The sequence below is a fragment of the Pempheris klunzingeri genome, chromosome 12 (genome assembly GCF_042242105.1).
Source record: "Pempheris klunzingeri isolate RE-2024b chromosome 12, fPemKlu1.hap1, whole genome shotgun sequence".
NCBI lineage: Eukaryota > Metazoa > Chordata > Actinopteri > Acropomatiformes > Pempheridae > Pempheris > Pempheris klunzingeri.
In genome coordinates, this window is record NC_092023.1 from 7,327,520 (window position 1) to 7,349,811 (window position 22,292).

At 39.7% G+C, this 22,292-nt stretch overlaps 1 protein-coding gene across 1 annotated transcript in view; it reads left to right on the plus strand.

The window, feature by feature from the left end:
• Window positions 1-345: 345 nt before the first annotated feature.
• The window catches only part of LOC139210544 (VPS10 domain-containing receptor SorCS3-like), a 38,915-nt gene continuing 16,968 nt past the window's right edge, over window positions 346-22,292 (plus strand). The window contains exons 1-6 of the mRNA XM_070840581.1: window positions 346-1,017; window positions 15,969-16,036; window positions 20,177-20,276; window positions 20,423-20,581; window positions 20,752-20,825; window positions 21,674-21,738. Coding sequence (XP_070696682.1) covers window positions 346-1,017; window positions 15,969-16,036; window positions 20,177-20,276; window positions 20,423-20,581; window positions 20,752-20,825; window positions 21,674-21,738 — 1,138 coding nt within the window. The remainder of the gene's footprint in view (window positions 1,018-15,968; window positions 16,037-20,176; window positions 20,277-20,422; window positions 20,582-20,751; window positions 20,826-21,673; window positions 21,739-22,292) is intronic.

Below are 22,292 nucleotides of genomic sequence, written 5' to 3' on the forward strand. Positions count from 1 at the left end.
CATAAATAGCCTGAGACGGAACTGAATCAAAAACTGTGACGTTCCGGACGTGGAATGATTTCAAAATGATTCTCGGGTGATTTCAACAATTTCAAGTCGCTTTTCTATTTCAAACATGCTCATGAACAATGAGCTCAAGCCTCTCCTGCACTCACTCTCCGTCGGCGCGTTTGTGTGCTGCGCAGCGCCTCCCCGACTGGTCCTTCACTTTGACAAATTCCTGGACGTGAGCGGGTCTGCAGAGCGGGTCTGCAGAAAGATTACCTTGAATATTTTAGAAGTTGAATAGCTCTGCCACATATTTGTCATCCCTCCACTGGCACAACTTCAGTCTGGAAAAACACAATGGGACTGTGGTCGTTTTGGAGTTTTTCTCTTTTGGCTTTCGTTTTGCTGCACCCTTTTCACCCCAAGTTTGTGACTCAAGCGGAAATAAGTTCTCCCCGAACAAATGACAGATTTTATCGCCTGGAGACATTTGCAACCCGAAAATCAAAGGTCGGCAATAGCTCAAAAGTTTTAAGCGCTTTTGAGACGGGAGCAGCTGGCGCTTTGAAACCGAGCAATGGTAAGCAAGAGGTGTATGAAACACAGAGTGGACTTGGAAATGAGACACCGACCGGCTTCAAAACGGCACCAAACTATCACAGCCGTCTCAAAATACCTGGTGTAAAGTACGGAAACATCTCCGAGGGCAACAAAAGGCGACCTGCAGCGACTATTATGCTTGAAAACACATTTCCTGACGCAAGAAAGATGGTAAAAAGGAGTGTGGGCACAACATACAGTGAAAATGTGGAGACGAGTATTGGTAGAGAAGCGCAGTCGGGAGAGAGGTTTGTGGAGACTGTCCAAGGTGTTTCCAACTCCAGAGCCGAGTACCGGCGCACTGGGGAGGAAGCCCGAGGGTCTAACCCGAGGCAAAGTGAGCCGCACCTGGACACTTCTACTTTTGCTCTGTCGGGAGACTCTGCACACAACCAAGCGATGGTGCACTGGTCCGGGCACAACAGCAGCGTGAGTTTCAGTTTTACAAAAACACTTCGTTGTTTTATAATGGTTTTGGAGAATGTGTAATTTGTCCCCATCATTCATTTTCTGTGTGAAAATCTAAATTTGTCTTTTTTTTTAAAAAAAACAGATTCACATGAAATTGTCACAATTTTACGCACAGCTGTCTCAGCGCGCGTGAAGGGTATTAGTTCCAACCAGCAAATGATTTCAGTCTAACATAGTCTCGAATTGAAAAAGGCATTGTGTCCTTGTCCATTCATGGTGATGTTTTTCATTATTGCTCTCACAAAGGTTATGGCTGTAAGCGAATTGCGCGGCCGGTTGTGTGGCCGCCTGATGGATGTGACCGCGCACTTGCAGGATTCCCTCTATCCTCTTTCAAACTAGAGCAGGATCATTTATTTCAACAAAGTGTTTATCACCCGAGCTTGAAATTCACAGTTAACCCCTTGTGTGAATCAGTGTGACACTGAGCTATGGGAAGGGCAGGCATTTTGGCAGCAATCACAACAAATTAATTATTTATGAAATAATCAAGTAATGTCTCTCGGGAAGGTGCAGTAGCTACAATTAAAAGGGACTGTGTCCAACCTGACCCTTAATGTGAGGCTGATGAAACACAATCTGACCTTTTGGCAAATGAACCATGCCTTTGTAGTTGGCATTTGACTCACACTTTGTTGGGAGTTGTCTAATTTAAAGCAGCATTGCAATATGAAATGTTGCCAAGCTTTGCACTTCTAAACAGGTTGATGTGTACAACTTAAATGGATGACAAGACACTGCAGCAACCACCCAGATCACCACCCACCCTCACACACAGGCACACACACAACAGCTGCACACACGCGTGCACGCACACACACACACACACACACACACACACACACACACACACACACACACACACACACACACCATTTTACCATCACAAAGACGGAGCCATGGAGATTTTATCTCTTGCTTTACATATACAGCATGCAGGAGTGTTTGCAAGCTCCAGCGTTTATCAGGTACAAGGATCTTAAAACTACAAGCAGCTTTGTACAAAAGACAGGAGCTTCTCTGCCTTTTTTACTTCAGGTAATTCAGATTACCTCAGTTTGCTGGGCAGAAGGGTGTGTGGCAGCAACATTAATCTAGGACCACATCAGAGGATTTTTGTGTCCCAGAAACCCAACCAAAATGCAGATATACAGTATTTCACTGAATGGATTAAATTATACAACCTCTACTTATATTTTTTTTTATCTGGTACATTTTTTGTTTGGTTACATATATCATAATGTCAGAGGCATCACAGACTGTGGCCATGTTGATGCACCGCTGTGGACAGGAAAAAAACCCCACAGAAATGCACCTAATACAATCTGATTTGTGGGATTTATCTTGAAATATGTTGTTGGTTTGAGATATCTTCACCAACGATGGCCTTTTGTTCTGCAGGATACTGTTCACTGGATCATCACTGATGGGCTTGTCGCTGCAGCCAGTCAACATTTGAGATTTATACAGTCTGAACCCCTGTCTGTCGTCCCAAAAGTACGACTGGAGCTGCAGAGTTTAAATTGATGGCATTTTATGGCTAGATGTTAGAGCTCAGGCTATATTAGATGCAAATGACTGATAATAAATCCAATCTAAAAGGGACATTTGAAGGAAAATTACTTCATTCCTGTAGTCTAGAGTACTTAAATCAAATATTCACTTCAAGACTTTGCCTGTGATCAGGCCAAAATGTGAAATCCTATAGGGAGTGAAATGAGAAAGATGTAGAAGGTGATGGTAAAACCACCAGTGGGGGATCTTCAGAGTTCAGATATGATAAAGAATTTCATCTTATAAAACCTTAAATCTGTCCATGAATCAGACTCCCAACTATTATTTGATTTCTGTGATTGTCTGGGACATCAAAGCCTCGAGTCATAGGACTCTGGTCTCTCAGATAACATTGATTGGACTCAAACATGAGAATAATACTGTATGAATTTCCCCTTTAAATTCATGCTTCAATACACATACTATTGAGTGTTACATGTTTCTCGCTTCGTACATCTGCCCTGAATGTGAATGGTGATGGAAATGTGCAGGCTCGTAATTTATTGTGATGTGTGGCACATATGTGAACAAAAATAGAAATTACACTAATTAAAATTACTAATAAAAACCCTTGGCTGGGGATTTCCTGTATGGCAAGTCAATGTTACAGTCTTTTGCCTCACATGGGTGTTCACGCTGTGATATGGCTGTGGTGGTAATCTTTTTAAACAGCCATTGCAGCACATCGGACACTCAAGGGATGCAGACCCCCCCCCCCCGAAGGCAAAAGTCTTAGTGTGCAAGCCAGCTGGTGATCAGGGAGTTATTGGCAGCCAAATGATTTTAGGCTCCTGATTGACCATTTTTTCAAGCTCCTCACAGACCAAACTAGGACACTGCGTTGAAGACGAGGACAGTTAATGAGCGTCTTTATTGACATCACACCCCTCCTGAGCTTGCTGCTGCAGAAATGATGCTATATGTGTAAGTAATACTTACCATAAGAGTAAAGGTCTGGCCATCATCTATTAGGAACTTGCCCTGGGAGGAACTGGACATTGATGAGGCCAGCTGTTTACCTTAGCCGTGGAGTAAATCTCATTGGGTTTTTTTGTTATGTTTTGTCTTAAGTGGCGAGAGTCAAACCAATCTGTCAGCTCTGTAACATCGTCTTTTTCTGTTGTGACTGACTGGGAATCAGCGAGGCCTCCTGGGCCGCGTTGTCCGCATGCTTAATCAGAACGAGGCAGTTATTGTTGCACATAATCTCATCGGTATAAATAGACAATAAAAAAGAGGAAATGGCACTGCCCTGGGGGACACTTGTGTTTAAAACCGGTTCATTAGATAGACAGCCATTTCATTTAACATGCCAGAGCTGGTTGCATAGAAACTCCTTGATCCATAAAATCAAATGGAATGGCTTCCCAATTCACAAAGGTGTTTGACCAGAGTTTGTGGGTGTTGCAGGATGATGAAAAGTGCATTAAAAAGCTGTGAATGTAGGGTTCAGATACAAGAAAGGGGAAAGTTTCAATGTGGTTTTGTTTTTCTTATAATTTCCCACATTTCTCTTTCATGTTCTACTCACACAACTGCATTTCCCTGGTTTTGTAGCTATAAATCGGGTAAGATCTCGCTGCAAAAGTCACATGATGCTCCGTCAAAGGGGCTGATATATGACCTTAAACCATTTATTCATGCACTTTTCATCATTCTTTCACCCCCCGGTTGCTGGCTAAGGGGATTTTGATCTGTACTATGTTTGATGAAAATCAAAGGTGGTTCGCATTTTAACATTTCAGTACAAATGTTTCCCCCCTGTGACACACTTTGTATAGGGATATTCTGCAGCAGCTCCGCAATTTAACATTTTATATTTCAAAAGAGCTTTTTCAAGAGTTTATGTTTACATTATTGTTCATACACCACCTGATTCAACTCATTGTCAGTTAAGTTTCAGATCTTTTACTAAAAATGGATTTAAGTGGTTGCCAGTGGAAAAAAAACAAAGCAAACATCGAGATAATTTCTTTCTGCCAGCCATTTTCGTTCTCTACCTGCTTGTCCCTCGGGGTGTCAGCACCATAAGTCTGTTCATTAATCCAGCTCGTCTCAAGCCTTTAGGGGTGCACTGTCCACTGATGTGATTGTGAGATGCTGATAGAGCTCAGAAGCCTGGATGGGCAATTTTTTTTAATGTTTGCTGAGAAAAAAGCAGCATTTCCCATTGTTGTTTTGGCTCAGTTTTATTTTATGGCGCACAGGATACAAGTTTCACCCAGTCTGTAGTAATAATTTAGTGAAATTCCACTTTTTACTCCACAATAACATGCATGTGTGCCCTTTTTTTTCATTAATCATTTGTGCTCGGGGACTTTAATGCATCACATCAACATAGGCTCTCAGCACTTCCACAGCAGTTAGTTAGACTGGAGGTTTGCCTCACAAAGTGCATTTTCAGCGGCAAATAAAGGCCTTCCATCAGTTGTATGTTCAATCACACTACTTGATTCTCCTCTGCCTCCGTTTCGGTCTCCGTCTCTCTCTGTTTAACACACTCACACACATACGCACACACACACACACACTTATATTTCAATTTTAATCAAAGTGACAAAGCGGGTGCAGAATCATATTTGACAGGTTTGCATGTGATTAATTAGTTTAATAACTGTCGCAGTGTGGCAGACACATACTATAGCTGTGATTAGGTTATGAAAACAAATTTATGCATTTTCTGATTGGGAAAATCATGATATTCAAATTGTGTGATGATTTCTTTATTAATCATCATGGCGACTGAGTTTACACAAACTGGGACACAGAAGTTTTTATGCCTAAAGGTCATGGCTGATTTTGTTAAGTCCTCTAGTTAAGCTACTCCTAAAATCAGACATACCAAATGACCAAAGTTTGGTTACATTGTGTACTGAACCTCACTGGGCCTTGAAGCAGCATAGTGCCTGAAGCAACACAGCAGTTAGTATCATGTTTAAAGATGACTGGGATTGCTCAGGAGAAAGTCCGCTTAAATAATGGTTTGACTTGGCAGTTTACAGTGACAGGAATGTATTAGGTGCAGGTGGAAATGGTTTTTCCTATCTAGTGAGATAGAAAAGACCCAGCTAAAGCACCACACACACACACACACACACACACACACCGCAATCAATGGAGATGATGGAAAACCTCCAAACACCAAATGACACATACAGAATATTCACTCAGTGGGTATCCTAGAACAAATCCTTTAAAATGACTAGTTGCTTGTGCTTTGAACAAAAAATAAAACTGAGTTATAGACAAAATCAGAAGCTTTATAAATGGACAAAATTACGAGAGTTATTCAGAATTTATGATATAATATTCATCAAAATCTTTTTGCTGAGATGAGACTTGACAGAAACTACACATCTTTTACATGAGTTAATGACGGTATTGGAACGGATGTGAAATGACATCAATAAGAATGTCATGCCTTTAAATTATTTAAACAACTAAGCATTGAATTTTAAGTAACATCTCATTGTATTCTAACTTAACTAGTGTCACCATTTCACAGTACCTCTAAAGCTGCAGCCAGTGGTCTTTAATTCCTGATTTCATGCTTTGTTTTCCTACTAGATACACTTAAACAGTGCTAGTCATCCCCATCTATCATTTTATCCTCATTCATTTCTTCTTTCTTTGCTGTATTCTCTTGCTTTCTCTTTCAGTGGCTTAATTTCCCGCACAGAAGTAATTGAAATTTCACATATTTTATTGTGCTTCGTCCAAACATGTCTCTCAGTAAAATGAAGATGTCCTGGAAACATTTTTAAAGATGGTAGATGACATAAAATGGATGTAAAAAGTAAGGATCTGGTAGTTTATCTTGATATTACTGTGAATAACAGAAAATGTGAATGTATCTGTGACCCAGTCTGCAAACAAATAAAGACCAAAGCAGTCAAACAAACAAATAGATAGCTAAACCGAATAAACATACAACCAAATAAACACTGTATGATAACCAAACAATCAACAATATTGACCTAATGTGACCCACATTATCAACACTGTCTCCAAGGAATGATGATTAATGTACAGCGCTGCTAATGTGCCATAACAAATACCTGCAAAAACATAATGAAGACCAGATATTATGTATTCTATCAACATAATGAGGAAACATTGTTAATTAACCCCTCAAGTAAATCACAAAATGTTAATACTTAGATTATCTGCAAAATGTTCTTCTGTTTTCAGACAGTAGAACCTAGACCTAGACCCCAAAACACGATAAAGCTGGTGATCTTGCTATTTAGTATTAGTATTGAAAAACATAGTAGTGGCTTGAAGCACAACATATTTACTTAATGTTAATTAATACCCCCTGTCCTAACCTTCAAGTAATAATCTTGAAGATTTTAATTAACGCTGAATGAGGTAACACAGTGGTGACTGAAGTTATGGCTGCTTGCATTTGCAGTATTACCAGAAGATTAGTTTGATGTCCGTGGCAGCACACAGTTGGTGACGTGTTCTCCATCACCCTGCTGTGGTTGTTCTGCCAGAGAGGGTAGGTGGAGCCAATGCAACAGACTCCCTCTTATAATACATTCATGTCTTCAGCTCACTTGCATGTGAAGCGGTGCACTGTTTTATCTGGCTTCTGCTGCAAGTAAAACAAATGCCAACTGACATCAGACAGGCGACACTGTTTTACTGCTTACCGCTTATCGTCATAGATGCTGCCAAGAGAGAACGAAATGGAGATGTTCAAGATTGTAACTGTAAGCAAAGTGCCCTGCTACTAAAGTTCTTTGAATGCCCACCAGTGTTGCCAGGTGGAGATGATGGACATTAGCAGGATTTTCTCTGTGGTGGGGAAAAAAAAATCAGTGTTATGTTCTGTGGCTCCATGTGAATGCAAGATGAAAAATTAGGTATTCAGTTGCTCTTCTGTTTTATTAGTGTAATTATGGTTTAAGTAATGAAAAATGATCTACAGCAAGTCTTTCATATCACATTACATTAAACTGTGAAGGTCATCACTTTTATAAACAGATGTAAGCTTTTATGAGGCTTTCATCGCAGAACTATGACTTTGTTTCAGCCTTGTTGTAATGAACTGAAATGACATTTGGTTTTGTCAGTCATCAGTTATCAGTAACCGTGTGCAGAGCTCACTGAACTCAATGCCCTGTCAATTTCAATCATAAGAGTACATCCACAGTACAGCATCTACACATTTTTTGTTATTTTGTCAGGGGAAACTGCTCAAATGACACATAAAAAGTAGCCCATATATCACATGATGCTTCAAACTAATTTTATTTGCCAATTCTGCTGGAAAACTGCTCAATTTGGCAACGCTGACCCACCAAAACATAATCCTACCAGTGACTCTCCCTCAGCGTTCAACTAGCCAAATGAACAAGTGGTGTATAATTGTAACTGCAGATGTTAAGCCTTAAACAGTAACCAGTCTCCAAACTGGAAAAATGCAAATACATGATGCGGAAAATGACAAAACAGGGATATTTGTGACACATTTAGCTCATGATCTGAATCTCTCAGCACTTTTGGCAGTGAAGGGGTCATTTTAGGTGGAGGGCTTCTCTCTTCCAAAATCTCAATTTGGACCCACTACCGCCTTTGGCTCCAACTCAGATCCCTGCAGGCAGAAGCCGAGCCATTAGAAGCCAATTCTGTGAAGGAACAGAAGAGACTGGAAGAAATGTCTGAATAGCGGTACATGGCTCAGAGTTCTCCAAAATGTTAATTAGAGTTCAAACTTATCCAAAATCAGTTTTCTTTCCTAAGATTTTATATTGTCATATTTTAGCCAAATAAATTTGCAATCGCATTCTCTGGCTTAATGAGTAACAGGATTGGACACAAAAAGGTTAAATGTAGACATGCTACTGTAACTTCAACCGCAGAAGACTTAATATGAGCTGCGCAGAACAAAAAACCTGGGAGAGTGAAATGCTAATGCATTTTTGGCTCTCCACACCACTTACAGTGCATCAAGTAAATTTAAAATTGCACGGGATGTGACTAAAACTTTGTCAAATGTGTCAAAACATTCAAATGACTTCTAAAAGTGACATCAAATTTGTCCTTGAATGCCGCCTTCCTTGTTTTTCACCTTTTTGTGCAAACCGTAATTCATTGTGCCGTGACATCAACATGAAAACAAAGAGGAAAAAAAATATGGCCTGCGGTGTAGATTTCTATACCAAGTCCAACATATTTCATTGACTTTTTACTTCCAGCTAAAGAAATGGTAAATGGTCTGTATTTGTATAGCGCCTTTCTAGTCATTTTGACAACTCTGTGTGCTTTCACATTAAATCCCCATTCACCCATCATTCATACAGGAGGAATCAGAGTTGGAGACTATTCTTTCACACACATTCACACATTGAAGCAAGTTACGGTTCAGTGTCTTGCACTTCGACATGCTGACTTGGAGGAGTTGGGGATCGAACTTCCGACCTTCCGATTGATGGACAATCTACCTCTGAGCCACAGCCGCCCCTGAAATAAAGCAAACCAATCTTTTATCCTTTTATCCTCATAACAAACAGCACAGTTTAGTATGTATTGTTGCTAGCAGCAGAGATATAACATAGGCACAAAACGTCCTCACAATACAGCTGCTTTTTAAGTTAAGCTCTTTTATAGTCAGTCCATTTCATTAATTTTCCCCCATAATGGACTCAATTGATTGCTGAAACCTCTGATGCTCAAAGCATCAGGGCTATATGACCAAAGCTCAGGAGTCCCGGGGATAAGCAAACATACAGACAGGAGACTAATACACAAGAGACATTTCGCTGAGGTTTAGTTGATGAAAGCAGCGTCCCCGGAGTATGTTTTCACCCACAAAAGTACAAACAATCAATTTGGTCCACAGATAAGATGAGGACAGAGTAAGGCCTCTCTTCGACCGCACCATTTCTCTTAAAAGCAGTTTGTCTTTTCCGCTAAGTGCTGTACTTTGGAGACGTCCTCACAGAGCCACAATCAAGATGTTGTGTTTTTATCCCTCCACCCACTTGCAGTGCATCTTGATTTTGCCCTCACTGCTGTCAAGCCTTAAAGAAATGTATGCAAATTTGTAACCAATACTGTATTTCTTTTCTCTGCAGGTGTTTGCATCAGATAATTTGTAATAGATGCATGAATATATTAATCTTTAATCTTATGAGAGAAAAAAAAGAACCTGCAATTTATGTCTACTATGTTGGATGTGTTCTGACACCTAAGTTTCGAGTTCATTTTGATACACAAATTGTTTTTTGCATCTACACCGGTAGTCTTACACTTTAGATGTGATTTTCTTAATCTCATTTGGCTCAACAAAGGAAGCGAAACAATGCTTTTTCTTGTGCTTGGCTGGTGATCTTTCTCTCATATCACAAGAAATGAAAATTAAAAGCGATAGTCTGCAACAGACCTGAAATGTTCTCAGTGTGGGTTGGAGATCTGGGACATTAATTAGCTAGTTGACTTAAAGAAAACACAGTGTTTGTCAAATTACTCAAGTGACTCTGTCTTGCCCTTGGCTTCTGTCCTCCTTCTCTTAATGAAGTTGAGAATGTAATGAGCTTAGCAACAGATGAAACAGGTTTTTATTTTTCGTGTCCTCAGGATCGCATCTGCGAGAATAGGCCAGTGAAGTGCGGTGTAGTGAGGTGAACAATGGGGTCTCAGCTTGCTCCAGCTTTTGTGCCAGCTTTTGGTGTCTGATAATGGCCAGGGTGCATTAGGGGGCCTCCACGGATCTGTATTATTTGGTAGGCTTGGCTCTTCCCACCGTGTTCTACGTTTTTCATACCGCTTCCTCTTCCAAATGACTTCTTCTGCTTCTTATTCAAAGCAGTAGTGGCAGTGGCAGAGAGTCAATTTTTGGGTAATCAACATTACGACGCAGGTTTGAAAATGTATGTAAAAGCTTGGTAACATCCTATGCTGGCCTATTACACACCCCATTTGCTCTCAAAAATGTTCTTTATGGTTTAGTGGAGACTTTTTATTCTGTAGAAATTTTAGGATATATCACCAGAGTTTTTATGGTTATGTCTCAATTAAAGTAATATCTTTGTTGTTTATCAGGTTTTATGTCCTTTGTAATGGTATATAGACTGCTTATTTAATTAGATTTACATTTTGTTGTTGATCTGATCTGTTTTGTTGATTACCCTGTTCATATTTTATCTGTTTTATGGGTTTATACTGCATGTCTGTGTTAAATGATATTTTCAACCAATGCTTTTAAGGTATTTTGAAACCTGTTTTTACATATTTTGTGTTTGAAATTACCGGCATGTACAAAAACTTTTGACCATGGGCGTTGCTGGTCTACCACTGCCTTCTTCTGTGTTAGTTTGTATCTTGAATACGCTACATGTAAGTCACAGCAACTAGACAAGCAACTCCCATGCTCTGCCAGGTAAAATTACTGTTTTGTCAATGGAGTCTGGTGACTTTGAACTGAGTGATATGGCTCAGAAACGGCTGTTTCTGGTTAATCTTGCAGGTTTGTCTATGTAGGGATCCTCTCTGTAATGTTGACAGACACTTTGAATAACAATCTGAGCCTGTCACTTGCAAAAACAAGCACTTTCAGTGGACATGCTTTGATGGGCGCGGGTGCCCTGAAGGATTACATTACAGCCATCGTAGCTCATTTGCGGCTGCCGTCAGAGGCGATCTACTGGACCAGTTCCAAAGCTTTTTGTACCTACCAGTCATTTCGAATCCAAAATATTTAAAAATAGCCGTCCTAGTTATTCTTTAAAGCTCAACTGATATTGATTTTTTTTTAAGGCTGATTAGGAAAGGAAAGATACTATTGTTTTCAAGCATTTACACATAATATAAACAAACAATCTTTTTACGGATCCCAGCCAAATCAGTTTTGAACACAACACTGACCTACCATTAGCAGTCGCTTATTTACACACTCAGCAATTACTGAGCCACATTATCAACATCATTTGAAGTCATGTTTCTTGACATCTGACAAAACATCATTTGAAGCCGTGTTTTTCGACATCTGACAAAGATTCACTCTCTTGTAGCTCGGTTTTGTTGGAGCTTTGTTTTTGTTGTCTACCAGTGCCTGGAGGAAATATTTATGCTCTAATATTTAGCTGCTAAATGATCCACTGTGCTCATTATGTTCTACCTGTGTCTGTCTGCGGCTTGGTGCTGGTCAGTAGCGTACAGTGGCTTTATCAGAGCTTTTCACTGAAAACAGCTATATGCAGCAGTCAAAAACAGCACTATGAGATGTGTGACGAGAGGAATGAACCAAAACAGTAAAGCTGTGGACCAGAAAATCAAAACAATGAGCTAATTCTCTATAAAGCTCTGTAGAGCTGGGCAGCGCTTCAGTTCTCTGTAACTATGAGCAACCCCTTCACACTGTGGTTTGATAACCCACACCCTAAGTATAAAAATATTGACTGTAGACACTTCAAAAGATACACACTAAGCATTTATATTACAGAGTGGAAATAAACCTGTCACTACTTTAATCTATTTGAGTCACTTTTCTTGTTAAATAAAGTTATTATTGTTATTGCTATAAATGCTACAATTATTATGTAGAACAGGACACCTTTAAAGCCTGACTCTCTAGTACTAAATAAGAAAAACACAAAAATGTACACTTACTGTACATGTGCATCTACACAAAGCCCACGTAAGTAAAAGTACACCTGCACTCAATGCTTGTCGGATTATGTTTCATTCAATCACTTTACGGATTCCAAACCCACCTTTAGTCTGTTTTATCAAAGATGATAAGGTGGCAAAAACTGACCTCAAGTCAGCTGACAGGAACGTGGCACATTTGGGTGAAAATCAGCTTAAGAGCTTATATTTACGAAATGATTTAATTAGTTTTGGCACATTTCAGCGAGTTGTCAGATATTTTGATGTTGTGGTTGGACTCAGAGGAGGTAAATAGACAAGGGTTATTCCTAGGGGATGGCTCTGTGTATGAATGTGTTTACCCTAGAGTACAATATACAAAAGCTCATGTGTATTCATGAAAATGTAAATCTGTATCATTTTAACGGTGAACTTTTCACAGGATGCTAAAGGTAAACAAAATAGAGATATGTGTCAATGCTTTTCCAGGCATGAGCCGTTAGCCGTGTTATTACAAAGAGCCTTACATCATTCACTGTTATCAACTTTGGAGGTCCCTTGGAAATTAATTTAGATCCTTCAGTTGTCCCCTTCGGTTAAGTTCAAAAGCAGAGCCAAATCTACATGAAAGTGTCTGTATTTCTCACATTTCTAAAGATTGTTCCTACATCCCGTGATGTGTTACTCCTGAGAAGAACGGAGACAACAATCTGGAGGTGTGATTTTTAGAGTGAGGGTCCCTTTTTCCCCTTGACTACCCAATTAGGCAGAAATAATGTTTGAGGGGTGCCGCCTTAATGATGCTTACTGGTGGCTCAATAAGCAACAGGTTCCGTTTGAAGTATGATGATAGAAAGCACAATAGAACTGCACAGATAGTGTAATTCATTTTATTAACAGCCTCATTGCTGTATAATACATAGAGATGATTCATACCTAAAGTGCGTGCTGTACAGAAAATCTTCTGGCCATCAACATATTGTTGAGATGCCTTTCACGCCCCACTGAAGCACTCTAAAAACTGGAGCAAAAAAGAAAAATTGATATAGAATTTCTGAAGATTTGATTTGTCCCAACAGTCTGTGTCTGTGAATGCATGGATAAATGCATAGGCTGAATGCTTGAATGCCTGTGCAAGTGGAGTGTGTCGGTCTGTGTGTGGATGAGGGACTTGCTTTTAGCTGATACAGTATATCACAATGACATTATGACTGTAACACCTTTGTTGCCATGGAAGGTGTCTATTCAGTTAAGATCTCCACCTGGCCAAAGAGCATCTGACTGTGATGTGCCTTTAATGTTTTTTTTTTTGTCCTCTATATACGTAGTTTCCTCGTGAAATATGCTGGATGCAAAAAAAAAAACAAAACACAGCAAAAGAAAATACCTGAGTTTTAAAAGAACGAAAGAAACCCCCAAATAGAGACAGAGAGATTGGAGGAGTGAATGAAAAAGATAGGAAAAGCAAGAAGAAAAGAAAGCAAAAGAAGGAAGCAAAGAAGAGAAAGAAAGCGTTAAGAATAGAATGTGGGGATAAAAGGATGACTAAACCCAACTCCTTGGAGGGTGAGAGCCAATCTGAAAAAATGATTGGTTGACTTTCCTGGGGCAAAGCTCTCTTTGCTCACATCAATAAAACATAAACATGAATAAATGCACTGCTTTTGGCCTTCGAGGGTCCTTACTTAATTTCATGTATGCAAGTGAGCGATGATATGCATGGAAAATTGTATTTACCTAGAAGGCTCAAAATAATTCTGAAAGCCATTTTGTGTTTGTTTGTCCCCAGTATTTACATAAATGCAAGGCTGCACCATAAACTCTTCGAATGCAACTTCATTTAATGCAACTTCATTTGTCGTGTTCATATAGTGGAATTCACGCATCTGGTGTGCAAGTCCTGTCCCCCTCCCCCGCCACCAGTCTCAGCATTTGAATGTATAGAGGTTGCTCCCTATTGACATGAGGCACAGACTCACAGCCTATCAATAATGCTAAGGACGTGGGAACACACAGTCTCCAGTGATGTACTCTTGATGTATCCACTTAGGGACAAATCATCCAAACAGTCATCTGCCTCACTAGTCTGTTGGTCCCTGAGGTAGATCTTCACTGACCCAATTCATTGGGTCAGCTTTTGTTAATGAGCCATCCGCACAAACACGTTGACAACAGTTAAGACAGAGCTTCTAATGGCAATTACAGCTGAGGTGCTAAGAGGCTTTCTGTTACCAAGTTTTGCCATTTTTAGGCTATTTTTAGAGGCTGTTTTACGTCCTCAACGAAATCTGTGAGCGTTTGGTTAAATTGGATCCATGTGCAAAGTGGTGCGAGTGATTGAAACCTGTAAAACTGTGAACATTTATTCGTTGTTCATGCAATTAATTTGCAGTGCTGGATATTTGAATCCCTTCGGTTAGGAGCGAACTGCCTCTAGTTTGACACTGATAAAATCAATTCCAGATTCAATTTACCTCGTAGTATTTATAATGTCCCATGGCACAGACTCATTGTTGTTAGCAAGAGAGACCCGAAGAGACAAACGATCAACAGTTTGGCTGAGTTTTTCTCTCGTATCTATTTTTCAAAGCAGGCAATTAGGCCTAACATCACAGCCATTTAACTAAGTCTGTACTCCAAATTGATTCAGACTCCAGTGTTGGACCTTGCAGACATGGTGCATTTAGTTATGCAAATGCTTATCTCTCTGTGTGATTGGTTAATTAACCTGTAATCCAGATAGTCCCATCCACGCTCAGTGGCTGTTTGATGGCTAAATTGTGGGTCAATTGGGTTTTTAACATTTTCAAAGCAGACTTAGAGGCATGTCTTTGTTCCTCCAAGTCTTGTGTGGCTTTTCTCGGTTTAATGACTCGTTCCGTGGGTCCCATAAGGTTAATGTGTTTAAACTCACTGTAATTGAGCTTTTGACCCATCTTTTAGGCTTTTCAAAAGAAAAAAAAATCATCATATTATGCCATGTTTCTGCTCCTTGATTGTTATTCCTTCTCTCTCCCTCCAAGCCCTGCCCTAAACTCTCCACCCCAACCCCCTTTTTTCTATCCTGAGTTATGAGCATCCCCATGGGAAGTCATTTATAATGCCATTGGAGTGACAATAATTCGTTTGCACACCATTTCACTCTGCCCTCTGTGCCTTGGCAGGCTTTTATGGGCTACATTTTTGTTTCCCCTGAAACACATTGTCGAACCATCCTCAGAGAACACGCAAAAGCATTTAGCCCAAACTGGAACTCCAATGAGTAAAATGGGTGACATAACATCCTCCATCAACATTCGAGTTCAGCATTTGTTAGTGCTTTTTGCAGCTCAGCTACTTAACTATTTTGAAGGTAAAAGAAAGACAAAAGTAGAAAAAGAAGAAAGGGAATTAGAAAGAGTGGTGCAGAGCAGCCATTTCTTTTCATTGTTCAGTGAACAATTATGTTCAAATTCTTCTGTCATGTAGGTATCATTCCACATGAGATGCAGACACAATTCTTGACAGCCCACATGGATTTTTTTCAGATCCTGCCACCAACAGAGTGACATCTCTTGACAACATGAGGATCACTTGTCTTTGGGATAGCATACTGTATGAGGCCGATATTTATTGGTAAAGGAATGTAGCTGACATGTTGTATTTCTTCCACGTCATTAGGTGTAGACAGGTAATGTATGCCGGTGAGGCACTTATGCAAAGGCTTTTTAGTGCAGACGTTGGCATGTAATTAAATGTCTGTTGCTGTTATGTTGTAGGTGATCCTGATCTTGACTAAGCTGTATGACTTCAATCTGGGTGCTGTTACTGAGAGCTCACTGTGGAGGTAAGTTTGTTTTTAATCATTGCTATTTTTCCTTTTCGGCCTAAATAGAAATGGGAAGGCTTCATTTCAAGAAGTTTATAACAATTCAGAAGCACAGCCCTAAGAACAATAAGAATAATGCATTTGCAGAGAGTGCAGTATATTGTAAGTATGATTTATAGTGTTCTCCCTTGCTAGGATATGAACAGTCAAGTTACACAGGAAGCCAATATAAAGTATCTTTTAATAAAGCAATCTGAAGTAGTTGAAAATAAAGCATCCTCCTCTTTGCTTCATGCAATCCCACAAATAACACAAGAGAGACTGCAACAACCTTTTGGAAATGGCCCAAACTATTTTCTGTCCATCATAAGCAAAGAAACTTTTTGAAAGGCAGTTTCTGAAAGATAAATCGGAAGACTCATCTGAGGGATTCTTTGTTTGGATCTGCAGTCCTTTTCCTCTGACCTAGAAACTTCCTGATGGAGTTTTTGATTGATTGTCATCCCTAACCTTTTGTTTCAGGAACAATTGACATGCAATTGCTACTGTATAGCTGCAGTAGTAATTCCATTCAGTATGTATTGAGAGGTGAGTTACAGTGCCCTGTCAGGTCATAAATAAGAATGAAATTCATTAAGGATTATACCACAGAGCCCAATCCAGCCTCTGATATGCCTTTTTTCTCACCTCTCCCATAGCCCGCAGAGAACTCATTTCATTTTGAAATACACGTGAAAAAGAGACCATCAGTCCGCCAAGCATAGAGTTTCAAATTAATATCTGTTTCACCAGAGGCGCCGCTAAGATTTACACCCGACTTGACACGTTTTGAAATCCCATATTGTGTACAGGAGGTCTTCCATCATAAAGGTGTCTGCTTAACAATGGCACCATGAGTAAATTAGAGTGTACCTCAGGGGTTGCAAGAAAGCTCTTAGTGTGGGTATTAGAAAAGCATAGATTTGAATGTTATGAAAAGAAACGGGAGTAAATGATTTTTGTGATAACGCAATAAATGATTTATGACTACATCTCCAGGCCACTGTTGGTGGCAAAATGCATTGTGCAGATCAGTGGGTGACTTGCAGAAGCTATCTAAACACACATCGAGTCTCTTTGTGTTTTCCGATGGCTGCCTTCCCTGTTAAAGAAACCTCACAATGTAATTATATAATTTTAAAGGTTTTCTCCCACAGAAGGTATGCCAACTGAAAGGAGTACTTAAGCACAAGTACAAAGTGTTTAGGGGTAAGTCTTTGAAGACAATGTCAACAGCAAATAGGATGATTCAGATTAATGCACAGACAATGATGGCAGACACTGGGTATCTATCCAATTATACAATGAAATTGCATTTGGAAGCACTCAGGTAGAACTGAGAGCATGCATTGGCTGTTTGTGGCGAGGAGAAATATGAAGATTGTGATGACGAACAGTTCCCTTGTCATTGGATGCACGGACTTGAAAGGAACAGGCAGTTTTGTAAAGAGGAAGTATCTTTACATGTTGTTACCTAAACATCAATTTTATTCAATCATAATAATAATCTGCCTTTCGATAACATATTTTACCTTAAAGTTATTTGTCGCATTTTTTGTTGCTAATTTGTTGCTCTGTATCAACCGAGTGCAACACTTACGCTTTCACAGCTGAAAAGAAAATTGAAGAGGATGAAACTAAATATCTAATTCGGATGAAAACCGAGGAAACAAAAGGCTGTTCAAAAAAACGGTATTAAAGGGAACGTCTGCTGTGTTCAAGGATGTGTTTAAATTCATTCTTCACTGTTTTCAATTTTCAAACATCTACTAGCACAAAAGGAGAGTAATGACTTACTTGCTGTAAGCTTACATTGTGTTCACCACATGTATGAATGTTATATTCAGACTGCAAATGTTTTAGCCCTTTAACTGTACATTGCATTTACTGTATGCACTTACCTTACTGCTGATCAAATTCATAAAATGATTTCCTACCTTACGGGCAGGGGTTGGTTTCATTACATGTCAGTGTAGCATGAAAAGCAGCTTGCAAAGACTGGAGACTTGCTTGGTATGTGTAAAATGAATGCTAAGTCTGTATAATGAGTTTGTCAAAGCTACATTGTTGCTGAATGGTATTGTAGTTGCAAGTAGGAAATGCTTGGTGAATATGTCAACCTTTTTTAATGCAGAAAGCATTTATAGTCACAGTTGGCTGTCAAATGTGATTGCAACACTGTGAATGTGTCCTTGTAGTAACTAGAGGACATTTTTAGATTATCTAGAATATTATTATTATTTAGAATATATTACCACACAAAAGCAACATACATGTTGTTACGATATGGTAAAGGTGCCCTGTAAACACTGTAATATTTGTATTCATGGTCACTCACCATTGTGTGTGTTTCCTAAGGCCTAACAGAGCTGTTGAATGCATTTCCTTCCTCATAAAACTTTTTCGTTTTACAGCTTCTTGGCAGCAGCATCCATATTTGAAGAATTGCCTCCTGTCATGGCTAAACCTTTGTGATCAGAGTCAGCTTTTTGTGAACATGTGAACACATACAAGGAATTTGCTGTTGATGAATTTACACACAAGCAGACGTGCAGCAGAATGAGAACAACACAGTTCAACATGGTTTTATTTACATATTCCTATATCACAAATCACAAATTTGCCTCAAGGGGCCTCAGAATCCGTCCAGCAAACAACATCCTCTGTCCTTAGACTGTTGACTCAGATGAGGGACAATTCTTTCAAATTCTTTTCTACATTCGGTATATTACATACACTGGAACTTAATTGGTTAGCAGAGGCATACAACTACTAACTTTAGTAATTCTAGTTATTTCCAATTGAATATTTTTAAACCTGCATTGTCAAATCAATAATCTGTGATCACATCATCTAGCATTCTTTTACTTGTGCTTCGCTACATATTTTGATGCCCCATGTCATTTAATAGACAATGCTAATCTTTGAGGTAAATTTAATTATTTGCTTTGAGGTGCTGGTTCATCTCCATCGTCCCTCTCTGTGTCTGTCATAGTATGTCACTCGTTCAGTTTGTTCCATGTATGTTATTGCACTACACATTTTCATCACAGGCAGTAATATGGGCCCTTCTGAATGTGCATGTACATGTGCATCCTCAAAAACTGGCAGAGAGTGCTGCCAACATAGCAACTTTCACTGATCTCCATGACTATCTCAGTTTCATTTTTTAGTTTAAAAGAGTGAGTATATTTCGTTATCCTCACTTTTCATGATGTTTAAGTTCCACAGTCTGCACAGCATCCCAAAGGCTTTCGAAATTAAAGGTAGATTTGGATGCACTTTAATATTATTACACCAGCTTGAAAAATAATATTGATGGTAAATCTAGTTGGATTTAGTTTGACTTTATTTTGTTTTTGCTTGAATTTTTCAAAATCTTGAAGAGATGTAAATGCCTATGTGATGACATCACAAATGTGACGTAATCCTGTGACGTCTAGGGACTTTTCATGCAGGCTGTAGCTACTTTTAACTGGAAGTAGTTTTGCTACACTGCTAGTAAAGCAGAAGATACAAGCAAAACGGGGACCCACTCATCAAAAATTGCTCACAAGTGGTCAAAACAGGTGCCTTTCACATTAATTAATTTAATTTGGCTTTTTGCACATCGCAGTTCTGTAAAAATATATATTTATATATCTCTGCAACACTGACTGACAACTTGAAAGGTCTACTTTTTATCTATCGGCCACCCTGTGCTCAAACATGTTGGTTGAATAAAGAGCAGACTCTTCCGTAAGTGACTGATTTTCCGAGTTTTTTTCCACATGTGGTTCTTTTATAATTTACAAGCACCCACAGTAGATGACTGGTGGAGTAATGACAGTACGCTTTTTCAGCATAGCATATTTCATGCAGCACTGCAAAAGAGTGCTTTACAAGAACAAAAAATACACATTAGCATGAAGCTACTCTCCCTCTGCAAGTTGATTTTCATTCCATAAAGCAAATGGCTGCCTGACTGGTAGAAAATCAATTTGAAATGCAGTCACGTAAAGAATAACTGATTTACTGTTAACGGGCTAAAACACTGGTATTGTGCTTTAAAATCAGACTCAGAGAGTTCTCTAATGGATTTTTCATCAAACATGCAACATGTTTTCTGTTTGTGTTCAGATCTACTGATTATGGAAGCACCTACGTCAAACTCAATGACAAAGTGGGTTCAAGGACGGTTTTAAGTTACCTGTACGTCTGCCCTACCAACAAACAGAAGGTCAGCATTTCTCTGTTGCTTCTATCTCTCTGTCTGATCACTTACAAGCTCAGTCCTGACATCAAATTAGTTTTTTTTAAAGACAGTATCTCTGTCCCTCTCCCTCTTTTAATGCCATATCCCTCGTCTGGCCCTCTGTACTTTAGATAATGATGCTTAGCGACCCAGAGGTAGAGAGCGCTGTTCTCATCAGTTCGGATGAAGGGGCGAGCTTTGAGAAGCATCCCATTAACTTCAATATCCTGAGCCTGCTCTTCCACCCTGCACAGGAGAACTGGATACTGGCGTACAGTCATGACAGCAAGGTAACTGAGAGAATCCACCATAAATCATTTATGCTGATTCAGACGTAACACCACGTTATAAAAACGTGTTGATATGTGACACTCCCGTGGATGTGATGTTAGCTGCACTGCTCATTAACAATGTCTTCCTCCTAAAGCTTGATGAATAGTGGCCTAATTTTATCTTGCAGCTGTACAGTTCAATGGACTTTGGGAGGAAATGGCAGCTTGTTCACGACAACGTGATGCCAGGCCGATTCTACTGGTATGATTACGTGGCTCCTATATTTGAACTGTTTTGTACAGTGATTGATTGTGTCATTTGCATAATGATAGTGTTCGTGACCCTATGCTGTCAGAGGGATCCAGTGACCTCTTGTCAAAAACAGATCTCTCTCATGCAGTCAAGCACAAAGCTGATTATATCCATGTCACGTAGACCTGAAGGCATATTGCTTCTTTTTCCATAGCACAAACATGACATGCTGTTTTTGTTGTCGCTGTCATTTAGTAATCTTGACTGCTTGGGCACAAGGCACTGAATATTGATGTGAGCCCGTTTATCCCGGTTTGTCGTGGTATGTGTCAGACTTAAGAGTGCTTTTTAGTCAGGAAAGAAAGGACATTGGTTGGAGGACATCCTCTCCACATGCATGAACAGCGAGGCGTTTGATAAATAAGAGCAGCGCAGCGGGTATAGTGGCACCCGAAACAATGCATTATTTGTGCTCTTGAAAACCATTTCTTCATGCACATTATGTCAAAGAGCTATTTTTCAAAATGGTGTTGCAGCCACCCACAATTTCATAACAACACACATTTGTTTTGGTGGATATTTATGGGGATAGCTGATGTTTTGTTACCTCTCCTCCTTGTTATTTCCTCTGTTGATTCTTCCACTGAATTGAGATTAATTGCCACTGGTGGCGTAGATCCCACACTGACTGATTTACAGGAGATAAAAAACATCTTGCTATGAATTTCACACAATAGGGATGTCCATCTACAGCTGGGGTCTGCTCCCTTATTTCATTCTCATTTTTCCTTTTCTTCCCCATCTTTCTCCACTTTTTTCTGCTCCTGTCCGTCTTCTTCTCCTCCCGCTCTTTCAAGGGCGGTAATGGGGCTGGACAGAGAATCAGATGTGGTCCACATCGAGACGCGCATCGCAAAAGGCCGTGAGTGCTGCACTCCAGTCCGACGCAGTAGCAAGACCCACAGGACCTCCTTGCTTCTCATTTATAGCGAGGTCACGGGGAAGATGAGACCTGTTCTGCTGTTCAGATTGGTCCCTGAGGTCTAGTAAAGCAGAATAGGAGTCTCCTGACAAAAACAGAGAGTTTTAGTGGCTTGATGGATGTTTCTTCTTTTTAATCTATCCCCTGTGTCTCATAGACAAACCTTAACTCCCCCCTTCTAAACAGCATAGTATATTCAAACCAATTACGGGGGGTTTCTCGCATTGGAAAATATACTCCTATTCTTCCTGTTGTGAGAAAATCTTTGTCTGAATTAGCATACAAATTCTTTTATTTGTCTCAAACAATAACACCCACAACTTTTGTTGTGTGGTGACACTACAAGAATCTCAGCTGCTGCAAAAGGGACGACTGTCTACTGTAGTAATTGTGGTTGAATGTTTTCCTCGTTATTTACACAGTAACCCCGGCTTAAACTTGTTTCTGAACTGTGAGCTTTTTTTCAGCATATGCATACTGTATAGCAGCTCCAG